Source organism: Drosophila arizonae, chromosome 2, assembly GCF_054131065.1.
Source record: "Drosophila arizonae isolate 15081-1271.41 chromosome 2, UAZ_ARI_1.0, whole genome shotgun sequence".
NCBI lineage: Eukaryota > Metazoa > Arthropoda > Insecta > Diptera > Drosophilidae > Drosophila > Drosophila arizonae.
In genome coordinates, this window is record NC_142922.1 from 28,440,392 (window position 1) to 28,461,091 (window position 20,700).

The 20,700-nt window shown below is 37.9% G+C and overlaps 2 protein-coding genes across 2 annotated transcripts; one reads left to right on the forward strand and one right to left on the reverse strand.

The window, feature by feature from the left end:
- Window positions 1-1,098: 1,098 nt before the first annotated feature.
- Syt4 (Synaptotagmin 4) lies at window positions 1,099-5,099 on the reverse strand. Its single transcript, XM_018019077.2, has 5 exons — window positions 4,939-5,099; window positions 4,187-4,298; window positions 2,361-3,538; window positions 1,394-1,468; window positions 1,099-1,322 (listed from the first exon to the last, which is right to left on the reverse strand). Exons 2-5 carry the CDS (start codon window positions 4,227-4,229, stop codon window positions 1,203-1,205), a joined length of 1,416 nt encoding a protein of 471 aa, XP_017874566.1. The 5' UTR covers window positions 4,230-4,298; window positions 4,939-5,099; the 3' UTR covers window positions 1,099-1,202.
- A 1,249-nt stretch (window positions 5,100-6,348) lies between these two features.
- Window positions 6,349-20,692, forward strand: Gld (Glucose dehydrogenase). The gene is made up of 4 exons (XM_018019075.2): window positions 6,349-6,735; window positions 14,920-15,098; window positions 15,167-15,287; window positions 18,671-20,692. Exons 2-4 carry the CDS (start codon window positions 14,931-14,933, stop codon window positions 20,257-20,259), a joined length of 1,878 nt encoding a protein of 625 aa, XP_017874564.1. The 5' UTR covers window positions 6,349-6,735; window positions 14,920-14,930; the 3' UTR covers window positions 20,260-20,692.
- Window positions 20,693-20,700: the final 8 nt, after the last annotated feature.

The window sequence follows — 20,700 nt, forward strand, 5'->3', positions numbered from 1 at the left end:
CCGATGGCAATATCATTTGAATAACGGATTCAACTCTGCGTCGTAAGCTTTGCTTAGTTATGCTTGTATATATCATAGAGTGGCGTTAGCTTTAAGTAAAGCCTATTAGGTTTTGGATTCAGTTTGAGCTATGCATTCTATGTATTTCATATGTGATATCTCGTAACTCTACATCGTACAATTAGTTGTTAATTGTGGTTTCTACATTTCTTATAAGTACTATTCTATTGTGTTGTTTGGTTTCTTGGGTTTTGACTTGTTTCGTTCTTTTTGTGTGTGATTTTGTAGCTTTTTGGTGCCTAAGCAATTTGCTGCGTGTTCTCTCAAGTTTCATTTTTCATTTCGATTTCTTTTGCATTATTTATATTTTTCGTTAATTTATTTATATATTTATAAGTGATAAGCAGTAAGCGATTTCTCACTTCGGACACATTGTGAAAAGTTTCTATTTTATTAAGTATTGGTATTATGTATTATCTTTTTTTTTTGTGATGGGTGTGTCTATATGTGTGTTTTATTTTTGCTGTGTGATAAAGAAGAAATCAACATATGCCTAAGATATAAAGATTACATTTTAAATACAATATAAATACATTTTAAACAAATACCAAAAGTATTTATGGTGGGCAGAGTTTTAATGAATGGACTACAAACAATATTTGTTCAGGTAAAACGATTTTTCCATGTGCAAATGAAAAACGAAAGCTTAAAAGAATTTTCTTCTCTTATAGAATTTGCATTTTGCTCGAGTCGTAAATTTCATAAATCATCTCTATACAGCAACAAATCGAAGTGTTTTTATTTCTATTCGTAGTGGTACCTGTTTTATCTTTCATTATATATGTAGGAGTATGTGAAGTTTTTAATTAATTATCTTACATTTACACGCATTGTTGTTACACACTAAACATTTTCTAATACATTTAATATACTTAAGATTTTCTCCTTTTCTTTTTTCTTCTGGTATATTACTTTTTGCTTAAACTTTGGTTTATCATAAAAAATAAATAAAAATCATTGAGCATAAGTCGAATGAAAAAATTGTAAAATCTTGAACTTAATTTAAAAACTTAATATTTGGTATATGTTGTTTGCCTGTTTTCTTTTTGTTTTTGCCAGTTGTTGTTGTTGCTGTTTTGTGGTTGGGTAGGCGGCGCCAGCGCCAGGTCGCTGCCCCTAAAAATTGATACAGCTCTAGCGTTTCACTCGTTCAATTTGTGCCATTCGGCAATTTGGCGACGTGGCGAATTGCAAACTTCATTCCAGTGGTTCAAAGCGGTGCTGCTCGAATTGGGTCCACCCAGCTCTAGGCGTCCAATAACCTGTGTGCGACAGAGAGAGAGAGGGAGAGTCTTTAGGTAGCTGCCAATTAAAAAGTAATATGTGGGCTTACCTCATTCTTGGTCACGCGATCCCAGTCGAGTAGCATCAGCTCCAGTGAAACGCCCTCCAATGTGGCGCCAGTGCCCTAAAAGACGACTCATTTTAATGCATACCCATATAAAGGAGTGGATAACTTTTTGATCAAGTTTATGATTAGTGCAACAAAAGATAGTCAAGTAACAGACAATAAACTTAGGGAAAAGATATTAGGCATTCTGCAGGCTCTGGGCTCGAATCGAAACTTAATAATATCAAAATAAATATTTATTTCAGCAAAAAGAACTTATATTAAGACAAGTAAGATTGCTCCAGTCGAGACTAGGAAATATCCTAAAGCCTTTGAAAAGCGGATATTATAATCAGTCGCCGCTTCTCTTGTGTGAATACATTGCAAACAACAGCACACACATATTTACACACACAACCATACAGTGTGTGCAGCGTCTGTGCTTGGGCTGTATTATGGGCACTACTATGGGTTCTTTAATGTTGAACAATACTTCTAATATACATTTCCAGGATATAACGAAAGAAATAACTAATTGTGCGATTCTTTAGTATTCTAAAGACTTCTCATTTGGCGAATCAGAGAGACATATCCAGAATCCTATGTAGTATATAAAATCAGTGGATTCAACGTTGATTGAATACTTCTATTTTTTATATGCCATCCTTAAGAAGGAAAGAAAATTATCTTTTTTATTCCATAATATGGAAATGATCAGATCGCTTCGCCTATTAGTACAAGTATGTCAAGCTTCAAGTATCTCGCTTTTGCTCTCGTTCTCCTCACATTTCCTGCCTATAATATACGTTTTACAAATCTATGAAATCTTAGATTTTAATTTTTATAAGCTCGCCTTAATGCTGCTTTCCATAATATGAAACTTTTTCCTCTCTTAACTTATAGAACTATCTAAAGTCAGAGATAATAAAAAACTCCAGAGGAATTAGTAAAGATGTCAATGGGTACTCACCTCTGCAGCTGGAATATCAAAAGCAAAACTCTCATTAAAGACCGGACTGAGCGTGCGTTTCTTGACATGGGTCTTCTTCTTGGCTATGCGCTGGCCATTGTAGAGCAAGTAGATCTTGACGTAGGGATCAGCAAGGCCGGTGACATCCATGCGAGGCAAATTGCGGGCCTTCAACAAGACGACAGTCAGGCGTCCGGCGGCCGGCTGCCAGCAGAGCGAGATGAGCAGCTCGCCACGTCCCTGGGCGCGTATCTTCAGGCTGCGTGGCTGTATTTCCTTGCTGATGGAGAGCGCTTCCTTGGATATGTCGCCGATCTCGATGGAGGACAATGGGCAGACTACCTCGCCGATGACATCGTCGCGCGAGTACCGATCGAAGCTGAGTATAACAAAGTGCAGGCTCATGTTTTGCAAATCGTTCATGTTCAAGCCGTAGAATGTGAAGTCCTCGTCGTAAACCGGATTCCGGGTGTTGCGCACCACGCGGGTCTTAACCTTGTGCTGCTTGTCCGGCAGCAGCTGCAGCTTCACATACGGATCGGTGGCTGCCTGGGTGCGTCCATTCATGCCAGTGGGTATATCGCCAGTGCCGCCAGCACCACCCTTGCAGGGCAGCCCGCGGCAGCGTATGATGGAGACCATGAGAGCGTTTCGTTCAGCCAGGTAGCGCAGCTTGAAGTAAATGGTGCCCAGCTTTCCGTACTGATCAGTGACGGTCAGCTCCTTGCCATTGGTCAGTGTCTCGTCCAAGGTGATGGTCACATTGCCATTGGCAATGGTCTCCACCGGCGAGTGGTGTTGATTGTGGTGCTTGGCATTGTCGACCACGTTCAGCTTGTTGGAGTGGTGCTGCTGTTGGGCCAGCTGCGCCTGCTGCGACACCTCGTCCTCCTCGGCGTACTTCATGTTCTGCGGTGCTGTCGGCGACGTCGACTGATCCTGCATAGGCGAGAGCAGGCCCATTTGCTTGCCCCCAGTGGGCGATGGCGACTTCTTCAGATAGTGCGGCGGCTGGCCACTCGGCGAACGAACTGCGGTCGGACGGCGCGTCGGCTGGAACGGGAACGACGCATCGTGCTGGTTCTGCTTCTTGTTCCGCATGCGCATCTGCCGGGCACAGATGCAAGCCACAGTCGAGAGCACTGCGGCTGCGGTGAGGCCCAGTATGGCGGGCACAACTGCGGCAGAGGAGCAGGCAGAAGAGCAATTGGTTAGTACAGATCATTCTTATAAAAAAATTGAAATATTTTCTATAAACTGAATAGGCCCGCTGCACTATATAATATTTCCTATTTCATATAAGCTAGCCTGTGGCGGCTGTTGGGAAAACTAAGTGAGTCATATCTAGAGACATATCCTTCTACCTCTCTTAAAATGCAAACTGTTTTTTTCAACAAGTTAAAAGCTGTAATATCTATCAGTTTCTATCTATTATAAACCTAACTTTAATTTATTTATTTAATATTTCATAATTTAGATTAAGTTAGTAAAAAGTAAATTTACTTCTATATTCTATAATTATTTTGAATTTAAAAAATATTGTATTATATATTCCACTGAATTGAAAGTGAAATACTAAAAATATTATGAATAAAAAAAAAAAGTATATTGTATAATCCGTGACCTAAGTCTGAGCACAACATTTCCGCACATAATTAAACAACTTCTATTCAATTGATGGTTGTAATCGAAAGAAGTTAGCTTTATGGGGGTTGGGGCTTTCATTGAGAAAACTTCGATAAAAACTTCGGCTGCAACTTTGGGCCGTTTGGCTAATGATGTTTGTTAAGTGGGGCCATTAGCTTTGGCTGCAATATGTTACTCACTTGTGTCCATCAAGCTGACATCTGGCATATACTCGTCAGCCATTTTAAATGCCTTTTGGCTTGAGCCGCGCTGCGCTTGGGTTCTTCGCTGCGTTCACGTAGTTTCGCGTAGCTGCATGGAATAGCAATTAGTTGGAATGAGTACTCGAGATGAGAGGAAGTGCAAATGGAATAGTATAAATAGAAACATCAAGGAAAAGTTCAAAACAAAAGGAAGTGTTTGTCCTCACACATCGATTTTACCACAAATCAGTTGAAAACTTTTGCTTTATTTTTCTTTACCAGCTGCTGCTGCTGCTGTAGCTAGATTGTTCACGTTCTTCGCACACTCTTGTTGTTATTTTTCATTACTTGAGACACACTCACACACACACGCAGACACGATATTGCACAGACATGAAACCTGCACACGCATACTTGTGTATGCTAATTTGCATGATTCATCAACCCACCCCTGCCATCGCACGTTACTTCAGAGATTTTTTTCCGATTTCAGTAATATTCTGTTCAGTCTTGTGTTTCACTAAAATATTACATTTTCATGTTTTCACCTGATGATATTAAGGCTTATTTTAAATATTTTAGATATTTGTCAACACTCTTTTAATTTAAATTAAATTTTAAGAATTTAGCTGCAGCAGCTTGTCGTTGGTTTTTCTTTTTTTCAGTGGTTCAATATTTTTTTTTATATATTTACGTTTGAAATTTTGTTTCCTTGAATTTAAAAATACTCATAATTATAATATTCTTACTTGTATAGCTTCTTCTTTACTTCCTTATATTTTTACAAATATTTTGCAACGTTTTTACGGCAGAAATTGTAAAACGTAGTTCCGCAGCAGTTGCGATTTATTTTGCCTTTGAAGTGCCTTGGGCCAACTCGTTGTCCAGCTGCCAATCGTTAATCCTGCGCAGGCGCAGTTCCTCCATTCGCTGTTTTTTGTGTGGGCTGCTCGGCGAGTGCTGCGCCATGGGTGATTTTTTGTGTGGGCCGCTTGGCTCTCGCTGGCAAGCAGTGGTTGAAGAGGCCGTGTGACGTATTTTGATTATATTACAGTTACACGACGTTGGGTTGACGTAAACAAATTCTGCAACACTGGCGGAAATTGTGGTACTTTTGCATGAGTCACCCTAATGGTCGTTGGGATAAGCTCAAATGGGAAGAGACTGAGTTTTACGATTCGACCACATGCTGAAACCTAAAAAGGAAATTTATTATATTATGTACCATATATATATTTACATAAATGTAAATGTAGAGTGAAAAATAAAAATTACGAGAATATATAATATATGTATTTAATTTATCGCATATACATACATTTCTAAAATATTATATATGTTAATTATATTATTTATCTGTTCAAATGAATAGTTTATTGATTTTAGGATTATTTTCAGAAATTATATATACAGAGAGTAACATTACTATTCGATTTATTTATTTTTATTTTATTTTATTTATTTTAGCTTTTTTTCCTGTTTCCGGTTAGTTATGTTAAATATACTATATTAATATATACCTCATCGGAAAGGTTCTTTTAAAATCTACAAATTAGCATTTACAGTCTTTTAATTTCAATTAATATTATATATTTATAACCGTTTGAAGTTTAAGAATAAAAATAACCGAATGTTACTCGCTTTATTTTATTTTCTGCTTAAAATAAAATTAAAATAAATAAGTAAACAAAAAATAAAAAAATGTGGTTGCTTTTTTTCATGTATGTATATGTTAATTTATATTATATTATGATATTAAATTTATTATTACTATTATTTTTTACTATTGTTTTATATTTTATATTATTATTCATTGAATGATTAAATGCAAAACAAATTAAATTAAATACAACAATTTATTTAAATATTTAAAACTTGAATAAATAAAAGTATGATTGCTATTCCTTACTGTATATATTATACAAAATTATCATTCAAATTTGTAAAGATTATGTAGAAACAGCAAGAAATACTTTAATTTACAAATCAAATTTAACTTAAAATTCGAATAGTTCACGAAGCTTGGAAATGTGAAGCTTTCAGAGAGCGCGAATCCAGATTTAAGCTAAACTAGTGAACTGGTTCGCGAGCCTCAAAATGAACCGGCCACAGCTGAAGCTTCGCATGGGCTTTGTGAGGGGAGTTTAAAAAGAGCCGCGCTTGCCGGCCAGACGCTGAGTCGACGACGGTCTGCGATTGCGCGCAGTTCAAAACAAGTTACTAAGCTCTTAGCCAGGCCCAAACTGCAAGCGGGCTAATGAGCTGCTCGTTCAAACTATAAAAGGAAAAACTAAGTACTGTGCGTGTGTGTGCAACTGTGTGTGCCAAACATAAAACAAACCCAAAAAAGAAAAGAAGAAACGAAAAACATTTTTGTAAAATAGTTTTGACAAATTTTGCTGCACATCTTCGACGCGTTGTGCAATTGGCCAAAAAACATTGCCAATAAGGAGCGGCTTACAGCAAATTCGTAGACCTAAAAGCTAATTGTGTGGTGGCCAACCGAAAAGGAAACTGGCCAACAACTGTACCCGGGCACTGAAAACGTAAGTAACTCCCGTCTTTGGCCTTTGAGGAAGCGTCAATGGCAGTTCAAACTCCCTAAACGGAACTTGGTAACAAACTTGGCTTACAGTTTGCAATTACATTCTAAAAAAAAAAGTACTCAAATACGTTACGAATTGACACAATTAACGAACATTAAATGTTTATGAGTCTCTACCTGTGTGTGTGTGTGTGTGTGTGTGTGTGTGATTGTGTGTCTCACGATTTTTAGACATGCTTCTAATTTTAGTTTGGCCCATTGTACAGGTTTTTCTTTCACATATATATATATTTTTATATGACCCAAGTAGTCGCTAATCGGTTCGATTTCTGCTTTGTCTGCCTCGAATGAAAAACTGTATCGAACACTTATAAAGGTGTTGCGTTATAGCGGTTCATAAAACGTTCATTACAGTAATAGGAAATTAGCCCGGTTTTTGGCTCAATTTTTTTCCTTCTTCTTCTTTTTTGCAACGGAAGCTTAAGGCATTGTAAAAGACTTGAAGACTTGTCTCAAGATCTGCAATCGATTTGAATGCATGTGAATATCCGTTTATAAATGCATTTTAGCTTTTAACAAAAAAAGTTAGTCAAGACTGCTTGAACGAGGAAGCCCTATGAACTGCTACACTTACTAAAAGAAACCTGGTTATATTGTTTAATTTTAGAGCTAAAGCGTGGAACTAAGCATGAACTACAACAACGCCAAACAGCTAGAAGATACCCTTTATTTGGTTTCTATAAATCATATCGAGACTTTGTTCAATTATCACATAATTAAAAATAATATTCATTAATTTAAAGGCGAAGCTTCTCAACCGGTTATAAAAATAATAAATAGTACTAAAATTAATGAATATGTAGAAATAGCTAAGAAGAAAACATGTTGAGTCTCGAGTAGAAAAAATGGAAGGAAAGTAAATAACTGAAGTAAATAAATAAAAATTCTAAATACTATATTTTAACATCTTTTTGACTCGAATTTGATTTAGAACATTTCAAGATCTAAATTACTATTCACAAATATACTCAATACGTGCTCAGATTACTTTCCTGGCCTACCCTAAACAATAGCCACGCTTCATTGATTTTTTTTCTAATTTCTTCTAAATTAACTATATATGAAAAGAACAACGAAATCGCATACTCATTAAATAAAATTCTTGTTATTTTCTTAAGCAAAAATAATGTATGGGTAATTTGAGCTTAATCTAAATTGCAAATCAATGCAATCAATTTTATTTCGGATAAAAGAATAATTCATATAAAAGTAATTTACATTTTTATGACTTGACTTGAACTCATTAAGCAAAATTTTCGAAAGCGCGCACATTTTTTGTACAATGCAAAAACATATATCAACATACATATATATATAATGTATATATTCATTAAAAGTATATATAGTCTTGAAGATCGGGTACAGTGAAGCCTGAAGGGAAGACGAATCGAGACGATGATAAATCATTTTTTATTGGGGGCAAACTGTGGCTTATTAACAATTGGCAATCTATCCATTATCTAGGGTATCTGCAGCATGTGTCAGCTGCGGGCAACGAAACGAAGTGCTCAGCTACACATTGTAGTGCCGAGTGCTTTGACCGCCAGACACCCACGCCGATTGCTCGCTTTCTTTTGTGCCGTCTTGACAGATTTGGCATGTAGTTAAACCGAAAACCGAAAAACCAAGAAACAAGCAAGCCTTACAAACGTATTGCCAATACACACACACACACACCCATACACGCACGCACTCAAGTCAAAGTTGGAGTTGTAGTTGAAGTCATGTTGAAATGTCAGCTAAAGATACAATTTGTATCTCCCTGTTTTTGGGAAGCGTGCTGCACAGCTAGCTGCCATTGTTGTTGCTGTTGCTACTTTTATAGGATTTCAGTTGCCTATTGTTGCTAGTCTTCAACGATTGACTTTTTGCTGGTATCTGTTTGTTTATCTGCCTGCTGGCTGTTGGCTCCCTTTTTTATTCATTCACTTATTCATTCATTCAACTGCGATCTGTGTGCCTTTTACTTGGCCTGGCTCTGCACCGCGGCTCCATTTGGCTTTTGCCATTTAAATGATCTTCGGCCAGGCCACTATTTGTTTACAATTCGTTATGGCAGATCTTATATTTAGCTTAGAAGTGGCATATGCCACAGAGACGGTGACAGCACTAAAATAAAACCTTAACTGGGTCACATAACACTCGGTCAATTGGTTGGAGTCTCGGCCTGGCATTCAAGAATACTTAACTGCTTTTCGATTAGCATATCATTTTATGCATATTTACTTTTTAGAAAGTCGAAAGGCTTAAGCCAAAAGGCTTACGTTGCGAGTCACTCAATATGTATTGTATCTTGTTTTCGTATCATATGCATATATTGATGATTTGAAAATTATCTATGCTTGAAGAAAAATTTGTAATTAACATTACATTCAAAAAAGTACAATTCAATAAATTATCAACTATGTATATATACATTTATGATAATAGTGCGTTATAAAATAAACTTGATACTTATTAAATAATCAAATATTAATACATATTAAAAGTATTAAAATATTTGATATATATTCTTCATTCATATAGATTATTTTCACATTCTATGGTGATTTCATAATTTGAATTAATCAAAATGTAAGTCTCAGCTGTGCAACAAATTAAATTTCTCTTATAAAATAAATAACATCATTTATAATCACATGTTATCTAAGCTAATGCTGAACAGTTTCCATTCAATCGATATAAGAAATGCTGCCGGGCTGTGATAAGCGTGAGAAATTTGCATAAATCTTCAATTATAGCGGCAGCAATAGCAACAACTCTGTTAACAAATTCACTCATTTAGCAATGAAACTAAAAGTGTTGTTAGTGTCGGGTATTTGGCAGAAATCGTGGTGCCACACTCAGTTGACAGGCAGCTCCCGAGCGCTGTTGACGCGCTGCCCACTTTTGCATCCGCCTGGAGGCCAAAACAGCAACACATTTCATTTGCAGTTGTTGCTGCTGATGCTGCTGGTGTTGCTGGTGTTGCTGCTGATGTTGCTGTTGCTATTGCTATCTACTTGTATGCCTTTTTCAGCACGTAACCAGCGATCAATCAAAGGCACAAAGCTCATCTCAGCATTGCTCAAATGATGCGCCAGCAATTGCAGAATTTCACTTTAAACTTAATTGTGGTCACAATGTGGTTGTTGCTATTGTCGTTGTTGTTGTTGCCAACGTAATTGGCGAGCATCAGCCCAGCGGCAGTGCATTGGGCAGCCAAGGGTATTACATGTTGCAGTTGCAACACAACAGCAACAACAACAACAACAACAACGAAACACAAAATGCAACTGAAAATTTTTGGGTGAAAATGCAAATGCAGCGAAATGTTGCAAATATTCAATCACGTAGTTCGTGCAACAAACTAACAACAACAACTGCAACTACAACAACATAAATAAAAATCAAAAACTTTAGTAAATTATGTAAAACAGAAATTCACGTTTCAAGCTGGATTTTTAGTGGAAGCAAATTTTTAGGTATTATTTATGGTATTTCCGTTTCAAGCGATAAACGTAAGGTATATAAAACCAAATCGTGCTATGCAAATTGAGGGCCTGTATTAGCTGGTAATAATTAGACATTAACAATCGCACAAATGTATAATTGAATTGAACTGAGGTGAACTCTGCCTCCTCTAATAACTTTTTCTTACATTTTTATTGTCTCTCTCAGATTCTTATAAATATTTGATTTGAATGTGTTTTTAATTCTCGTGAAAACAATTGTAGAAAAAAAACCCATAGTTGACAAATGCTATCAAATGCTCAAATCGAATATGGGAAATGTATATACATATATTGATATACACATATATTGATATTTTATTAACATTAACACTACAATATCTAATATCATAGCAATTTAGTATAATATATACTAAAATTGAAATTTTGTATACCCTCTTTTTATTATAATTTTTTATAATATATATATAAATAATTTTTATTATTCTTTTTATTATTTATTTATTTTAATTTTATTTTATTATTATTATTATTATTATTATTATTTTTTTATTACATAATACTTCAACAATTAGATATTTTTACTTACATCAGATTTTAATTTATTTAAAAATAAATCAAATATTTTTCAAAAATTTCTCCCGAGGGGAACACGTATTTCATAACTTCTTGAGTATACACAAATTTTGTTTGACAATAATTCCCAAAATTTCGATAATGCGAAACGAATTAAAAACAAAATTAACACTTACGTGATGGGCATGACAATAGCAAAACAACAAAATAAGTAAATAGCTTAAACAATTGGCAAATTCTCACATAAAAGTATTCGCACATTGTTGAAAGCGCGTTGACAATGCGAAGTAAGCAAAAGCAAGAGTAATAAAAAAAGAAAAGTAAAAGGAATACGAAAAACATAAACAACCGAATCACTTTAGCCAATTGTTGCAGTTGCTGCTGTTGCTGTTGTTGTTGCATTCGCATGGCCAGCCTGGGCGCCAAAAGGCGAACGAAAGTGAAAATAGGAAGTTAAACCATGAGACCGGCACCGGCATCCGAAAAAGACACAGATACAAAGATTCAGAGCCACAGATACAGATACAGATACAGATGCTTTTCAGATGCATTGGCCAAGCCTAGCCAGGCATTGCGCGGCTGCTTCCTTTAAATTGCGAATGCGATTGCTGCTGCTGCTGCTGCTGCTGTTGCTGCTACTGCTGTTGTTAACGTTGTTAGCCGCCACACTGTTTGATTTCTTGGCCAATTTCTAATGGCCAACCGCCGGCGTTGCAACGCCAGCCACAGCCACAGGCATAGCCACAGCTGCAGTCCAGTTCAGTTCAGTTCAGTTATCAATATCGTGGCATTCGCAATGTTTGCATTACATTAGCTTGTTGCTGCCACAGCGCGTCGCGTTGATGTTGCTGCTAATTTATAGATCCGGCTGCACAGCAGCAACAAACAACAACAACAACAACAGCAACAGCAACAGTAATAGCCGCATCGGCAACACGCTGCGGCTTATTTGGCTATTATGATTGTTTTTCCTTTATCTCTTCATTTGTTGCCCGCTTTTCATTTTATTTGCATCTCTCTTAAATTATACGTACTTTTTGCCAGCTTGTCAGTATGACCCGTCTTTTGCGCTACTTTTTTCGGCATCATTTATGCATTTTATCCATTTTGGTCTCGTTAGCAGTTGGCTTTGATTTGTGCAACCAGCTTTGGCAGCGAGTCATATTGCTAAAAAGTGCCAAACAATGTGCACAGCGTTAAATTTGTTACGGCTCATAGTCGTCGATTATTGTTATTATTTATAGATGTTACAACTAATACGAAGCTAATATGAGTGCAAGAGCACGATAAACAGACCCTGAGCTTGCCCAGCACAGGGCCTGTCTATAATGAGTGTTACGCAAGGCAGACGCCGAAAATCGCACGCTTTAATCTAACGCCTTTGTCATGGCACGCATAAATTCCGTTAGTTTATTATTATTATTCTAATAAATGCAGAATTCCCACAATTATTAAGCACCACACAAGTAATAATAAAGAGAAGCTGTCAAATATATAGTCATATGCCGGATTGCAGCCGTATCTTTCTTTAATAACTATCTTGTTCACACCAGCGCAACGTCTCAATGGGCACGAGTCCGCACGCAGTGCCTAACTGACTGACTGACTGACTGACTAACTGACGGACTGACAGCTGAAAGAAACCTTCAAAGCCATGCAGACAATGCCAGCCCTATCAATGAAGATATCATACGTACCCATAGCATGAATACAATGCTATTGCCTCTGCCACCGCAACAACAATTGATATCTGGCACTCGCGCTATCGACAGGCGCATCGCTTCAGTGCACACGGCGATATATGGAGATATAAAGCTACATCAGCTAATTAGGGAGCTGGCGCTGTCAAAGGAAGTGCCAAGCATAAAGATTTCAATCTATTATCATAGCCATAATTACCTAATGCTTGAAGCGCTGACAACTGTGCCTGTTGGCTCTAAATATATCATAAGCTTCTGATTATTATAGAACAATATGTGTATAATATATAAGAATATAATGGCTATATATTTATCTTTAAAATAGTGCTCTAAACATACTTTAAGCTTAAGCTAAGAAGTTGCTTAGCTATGACTAAACTACGACTTAGTTCACAAACAGAGATCTTACTTATAATCTAAATCAAAGAGATTTGTAAAAACTGAAAAAAAATTATTTTGCATTACATATTAGTTTATTTTATTGTCAATTTATTTGTTAATCTCTTATTTTTTCTTGTTAATTCTTTTTTAATCCTGCTTTTCACGCGTTGGTGTATTGTAACTTAGTAATAGCCATAACGCCCCCGGCTAGCTTTTTGCTGCACATTTTTATTTTAGCCAAGGCACTAGTGCCAAAAGTTGTTTGGAACAACTTTTAAGTATTTTATTGTTGTTTATTTTATTATTTTGTAGATTCAACTGTGCACGATTTCTGCACGCATTTTCCATGCTCTGAAGTTCGCCTGGTTATTTTTTTTTATTTTTTGGTAGTTGATTGTTTGCTTTTGCTTTTATTTATTTTTTGGCCTGATGGAAAAACTTGCCACGAGGTCAACTGCCTCTCTTTCAGATTTTTCACGCTCGCGTGCGCACTGCGTATGCCTTATGCTTTACTTTCGAGGCATCCTTCAACTTTGCCGCTGGAAACTGTAACTGAGACACCAGCTGAGGCCAGAAACCAGCCGCATACAAATGGTAACTGAACGAATCGTGTTTCAAATGTCAAATGCGCGCACCATCATTGCTTCAAGTCGATATCGCGATCTCCAACTGTAGCAATTGCTTGAACTTCTCGATTTTGTTGCGACTATTTGTTTCAGTTTTTGGTTTTGGTTGTTAAACTTTCTGTTTTTGGCTTTGCACTTACAAATTGCAATTTGATTGCTTTAGCCAAATTCAAGCGAATTGCTCAGACTCTAATTGAGGTCAAAACCGCTGTAGACATCTTCAAAAACCTTAAAAACAGAAAAATTAAGCCAAATTGTATGGGCACTTTTGTTGTGCACTTCGAATTTTGGGCGGCCGTCGCTGTAATTGCTTACCAAAAACTGTGTGAAAAATGTGCAGCAAACAAATTGAGTTATTTTAATTATACATCTAATGAATAGGCAATTTGATCATTAGTTGATTATATAAAGAATTAATTATGTAAATTCGTGGAATTAACAAAAGCAGACTCTATCAGGGTCATCATATTCCCTATTTCTATAAACTGAAAGTAATTTTCTTTTACATTAAATTAAATTGCCTTAATGACCAAAGTACGCCATATAAATAAAGCAATTAAGATTGCCTTCCGTAACCAAGTTGAATGGAAAGCAAAATTCCATATTGAACTAAACACGGAATTCCAAAAGTCGACTATTAAAACAAAGATCAGCTTCAATTTTATCGGCCAGTTCAGAGTTTCTGACCCAAACTGCAATTGAATCAGCAACTGGCTTGATTATTACTCAATCATAGTGGACTACAGCTGGTTGTATTATTTAACAATTGCTTCTGTTTTAGGCGCCATGAACTCAACGAGCTGCGTTTTGAAATTTGAATTTAGTTTTTTTTTCTTTTTAAGATCTAAGAGATGAAATAAGATAAAAGATAGGCGGCACTTTGGCCAGCATTGGGCTAAGGTCATGTGAAACTATGCAAACTACGAGGCAGCCGAAAGCCAAGCTCTTTTCGACGTCTGCTGATGATGAGCTATGACTTCTGTTTGTCTGCTGCCTATGCTGACCTTTTGCTATTACCAATGCTGGCGGCATTTGGTCAGAGGCACTCAACAAATTTTTAAGTTTGTGTGTTTGCTTTATGGACAATTCGCGTGCACCGGCGACGCCTCCTTAGCGACGTCAGCCAAGGCATTGTTTTCGACGTGGTTAACTAAATTGCGCTTGGGCTCTTGGAGGTTTGCAATGGCTTGCAGTTGCAAGGCCACATCTAATTGTGAAATGTATAAAATATGTATTTAATTGTTATTGATAATTAACATTAAATTGCCAAAAAAACAAAAAAAAAAAAAAAAAAAAAAAAAACAAGTTTGTTGTCCAAGTCTTTTGTTTCTACGATAAATGCTTATAAAGTTCGTTGTCTAAGTCTTTTATTTTTAACTGCTATTCACAGCAATTCGAAGCATGTCTACCAGCTCATCAGCTTGTGATTGTTTGGTGGGCGTGCCCACCGGACCAACACTCGCCTCTACATGCGGCGGCAGCGCATTCATGCTATTCATGGGCCTGCTCGAGGTATTCATACGCTCGCAGTGCGACCTGGAAGATCCATGCGGACGGGCAAGCTCAAGGGTAAGTCCGCACGCTGCCAAAAATGAAATGCCGCTGCGAATCTCTAATTCAATTGTAATTCAATGCAGTTCCGCTCCGAGCCGGACTACGAGTACGATTTCATTGTCATTGGCGGCGGTTCAGCTGGCTCTGTGGTGGCGTCACGTCTCTCCGAGGTGCCGCAGTGGAAAGTGCTGCTCATTGAAGCCGGTAAGTGGTATACCATTGATATTGACAGCTGCTAAACGATCCCATGTTGCGCTGCAGCCCAGCAACATGCTGCCGGGCTGCCATGTTGCCCGCGTGTGTACACATGTTGCCAGCTGGGGGTGCTGTGGGCAATTAGACGCGCGTTATGTGGCATTTGTTTAAAAGTAATTGAAGCTTAACCGCAACAGCCGCACAATAAACAAAAACAAAAACGAAAATAAAGAAAAGAAAAAAACAAAATAATTCAACACAACAGCAATGGAACTTGAGCAACAGTTAACAATAGCAACAACATGCAACACCAACAACATTGTGGCAAAGAAGCAACCACAACTGCCTTGAGCATTATGTAAAATAAATGAGCTGACCCGCTCTCGCACCCACCACTTGCCTCTCAGGCTCGCCCCGCCGGTAATTTGCGCCTATGCAAATAAGTATATATACGTTGTTTATGGGCTTGTATGCCACTTGCTCTTGCTGTCCAGTTACAGTGTTTTTATTTAACGCTTCAGTGCCTTTTTGCACTTAACAATCGGCAATTGTTTTTGTATCGATTCAAAAATTTTTCAGCTTTTTATTAATGAATTAAGATGCGCATACTAAGCGGACAAACAGTTCAATAAAGGGCATTCACTTGGTCCGATGAGCACTTAAGCATAATTGGCTCGCGTGCCTCAATAAAATCATTTATTGCTCTAGCTTATTCATATATACTCGATGAAGTGCAAAAATGCTGTGAACAGTGAAGAACCTGATCTATTCGCTCTAATTTATTTGGTGAATTTCACAGCTCACTTTGACCGGCGAATGTGTAAGAGATTGAATCTTTGATTATGGGACAAGTTTCGAAAATAAATAAAACTGATTCGTTTTTTGTATCGTTAAAGAGAGCACTTGGAAGAACAAAGCGAAAGACATTTGATGCTCTTGAAAGCTCTCGAGCACTAATCTGTTTATCTATATATATGTACAAATATATACATACATATATATATTTTCTTCTGCGAAACTTATGTGGCTTGGGGCCTTTACCTAACTTGTATATCCAGTTAAAAGTTAAAAGTTGTGTGCTTGCGTGACAAGCATTTAAATTTCAAAAATCATAAATTACAAAGGTACTTTTTATATTTTGTGAATTATCCGGACTTAATTCGGTACCAGGCAGCAACCAGTCTTTGGGTCATAGACTGATAAGGATGCTAATTTGGCAGCTGGAATATGATTTATCTCGGTTTCTTAACCTTGAGTAGCCATTAACACTAGAATTGGTTGATCGGCAGGCGAGCTTCGCACTGCTTGGGTTGCTTTTGGGGTTAGCGTCGCTTGTAACCCCTTTAATTAGTTATTATTGGGCAACAATTATTATGCCTTGTCACTAATTATAATAATTGCCGAACTGAAACCAAAATCAAAGTAATAAACAACAAGAAATTATATAGATAGTGCGCTGTAATTGTCAATGCGTTGGTGCTAATGATTCAACAATGGGTTAAGTGCATTTACTACAATTAGCTGCTTGTCCATATTATATTACCGTGAGTGCTTGTTAAGTGCTCGTGATTGTGGCTAAGTGCGTTAGTTCCATTTGGCTGCACACTCAATAATATGCTTAATCACGGGGTTGACACTTTTGAATTTCCAATTCGGACAATAGACGATAGACGTCTTTCGTCTCGCATCATTATTCATTTTCAATGTCGTCCATCTGCATGAGCTGTGCATCATCAGCGGATGTATTTTTGCTGAGGTCAAAACCCGTTTTATTTCTTTATATATATAATTAATATGTTATTTAAATGCAAACTAAATGTGAGAAGTTCTGTCAGAATCGGCAGAGCTCGTTTTGTAAGTTTGTGTCTTAAGTCTTTCGTTTATGCGTAAGCTTAAATGCCAAACTTTATCATTGTTGTGTCTTGAGATTATTAAAACTTATATGATTCAAATGCAGATCTCTGCGTATTTCATACAAGGCAGTATTCTGAAGCCTTTAGTTTTTATTTTACGTTGATGCGATATATACATATATAAAAATGTTGTTTAAGGTCTTCAGTTACTGCGCTTTATATAAATATATCTAAAAGGTGTTTGACTCTGTTCTAAATGCCTTTTAGAGGTTTGTATCTTCTATCTAATTATTTATATTAACATTAATAACTTTTGCTTCGCAATTGAGATTCGTATGAAAAGTCCAGACTTTGTTTGCATACTTAATTGATATGCGTGTTTATTTATATTATTTATGTCATTTCTAAGTGTTTACAGTCGAATAAATACAAGCCAAAATAAATACAATACATAAATACAATCAAGTCCCGTGTGCTAATTACTTTTTTTACTTTTTATTTTTATTTTTTCGTACATAAATAATAAAAACTGCCTGCAAATTCAATTTTGAAAGAATCTTGTTTCATTTCGCTTGCAGCATATAAACATACTAAACGTATTTATTTTGTGGAACTAGTTATTAGTTAAAATTTCTCGCAATTTGTTACAATTGGAATTAATTTATTTTGTTTTTATCGCAGCTGACAAAATGACAAGCTAAATTATTATTTAGGCAGCTTGCGGTGAGTTTTCAAGCTCCCACGGTTCAAATAGCAATCAGATACCCTTTATTTGCATTGATTTAATTAATTGATGAGCATAAAATTGCCAACAAAAAAAATCGTGCAAAACGGAAATTCTGAAACGCTGATTCAAAACTGAAAGAAGAATACAAAAATTAAATTAAGAATCGCCTTTAGATAATATCAGCAAATGTACAAATGACAATTCGAGCTTCTCTGAATCGTATTTCAATCAGCCTAATTGTTTTCATTACTGTGTTAGTCACATACATCTGTATTGCGACGGCTAAAACAGGTAAAGCAATAAATAATACGCTAGCCAATTTAGCAGCAACCTCTCCTCTCAATAAATCAATAGTTAAGACAAACTAATTAGTTCAACAAGAGGCCACCAAGAGGAACAATTTTCTATAATAAAATAAGTTTGCAAACGAAACTGCAGTCAAACCTGGCCTTAAGCCAGGTCTTATTGCACATATCTAATCAAATAAAAAAAAAAAATATTAACAACTACTGAAAATATAATTCAAAATTATTTTTATATTATAAAACATTTACAAAAAAAAATAATAATAATGCTGACATACGTCAGCTCACCAGTTAATCATATTCAATTATTTATTTATTTCTTTATTTTATTTTTTTTTTTTTAGTTTTTTGCCTCACTTTCCTTGGATTTGTTAACCAATCATATTAAGCGTACACTACAAATTTATTTTTATAGATGTTAGCTATTGCCTTTCAGCTGATATATTTATATGTTATATATAAATTTTATGCTTCAACTCATATCGTTCTCTGTCTGCTACTTTGCAGGTGGCGATGAGCCGGTGGGCGCTCAGATACCCTCCATGTTCCTGAACTTCATTGGCAGCGACATTGACTACCGCTACAACACAGAGCCGGAGCCGATGGCGTGCCTGTCCTCCATGGAGCAGCGCTGCTATTGGCCACGCGGCAAGGTCTTGGGCGGCACATCGGTGATGAATGGCATGATGTATATACGCGGCAACCGGGAGGACTACGACGATTGGGCGGCTCAAGGCAATCCTGGCTGGGCCTACAACGATGTCTTGCCATTCTTCAAGAAGTCCGAAGACAATCTCGAGCTGGAAGCTGTTGGCACTGAATACCATGCTAAAGGGGGTCTAATGCCAGTCGGTAAATTCCCCTACAATCCGCCTCTCTCCTATGCCATTCTCAAGGCCGGCGAGGAAATGGGCTACACGGTGCAGGATCTGAACGGGCAGAATGCCACGGGCTTCATGATCGCCCAAATGACTGCGCGCAATGGCATTCGCTATAGCTCGGCAAGGGCCTTCCTGCGACCCGCTCGCATGCGCAGCAATTTGCACATCCTGCTGAACACCACAGTTACCAAGGTACTGATTCATCCGCACACGAAGAACGTGCTGGGCGTGGAGGTCACCGATCAGTTTGGCAGCACGCGCAAGATAATGGCGAAGAAAGAGGTGGTGCTCAGCGCTGGTGCCGTCAACTCGCCACAGATCCTCCTGCTCAGCGGCGTGGGCCCCAAGGACGAGCTGAAGCAGGTGAATGTGCGACCCGTGCACAATTTGCCTGGCGTGGGCAAAAATCTGCAGAACCATGTGGCCTTCTTCACCAACTTCTTTATCGATGATGCGGACACTGCGCCACTCAACTGGGCCACCGCCATGGAGTATTTGCTGTTCCGCGATGGCCTCATGTCGGGCACGGGCATTTCCGATGTCACCGCCAAGGTGTCCTCACGCTGGGCCCAGCGCCCAGGCGTGCCGGATATACAGCTCTACTTTGGGGGCTATTTGGCCAGCTGCGCACGCACGGGCCAAGTGGGTGAGCTGCTCTCCAACAACTCGCGCTCCATACAAATATTTCCGGCAGTGCTGAATCCCCGATCCCGTGGCTCTATTCAGCTGCGCTCCTCCGATCCACTGGATCCGCCTCGCATTTTCGCCAACTACCTGACCGATGAACATGACGTAAAGACCCTGGTGGAGGGCATCAAGTTTGCTATAAGGCTATCGCAGAGCTCGCCCCTCAAGCAGTATGGCATGCGGCTGGACAAGACCGTTGTCAAGGGCTGCGAGTCGCAAACCTTCGGCAGCGACGCCTACTGGGAGTGCGCGGTGCGTCAGAACACCGGACCCGAGAACCATCAGGCTGGCAGCTGCAAGATGGGTCCAGCTCAGGATCCGCTGGCCGTCGTCAATCACGAGCTGAGGGTGCATGGCATACGGGGACTGCGCGTGATGGACACCAGCATCATGCCCAAGGTGACGTCCGGCAACACGCACGCGCCGGCGGTAATGATTGCCGAGAAGGGCGCCTATCTGCTGAAACGGGCCTGGGGAGCCAAGGTCTGACGTGTGGATGCAACGTGGACGCTGCATAGAGTAATTTAAAAGAATAAACAAAACAAAACCAATTCCATGAAGAATCACTGCAAAGTTGAGCGAAATTATTTATAAGGCTAACTCACTAAACTGCTCTATACATCATTGTATAATTATATACTTGTAAATTGTAACCTTTGGCTATACTAACTCAGCTATTTCTATACATTATGATCCTCACTCTAAGCACCGACCTCGTTGCGCGATCTATACTACAGTTCCCGACACTCATTAAGTTAATTTAACGCTATTTACCCAATTTTCGTGAACGTTTTTCGACAGAAGAGAAAAATTGAGCACAACCAATCAAAGCGCCCATTGAACTATTTAGATTTCGTTTAACATTCATTTAAATATTATTAATTTTGTATTATATGAATGAGAATATTGCTCTCGCATGTATTTATTGTTCGATTAAACTGCAACTATTTAGTTTAAAAAAGATTTTCT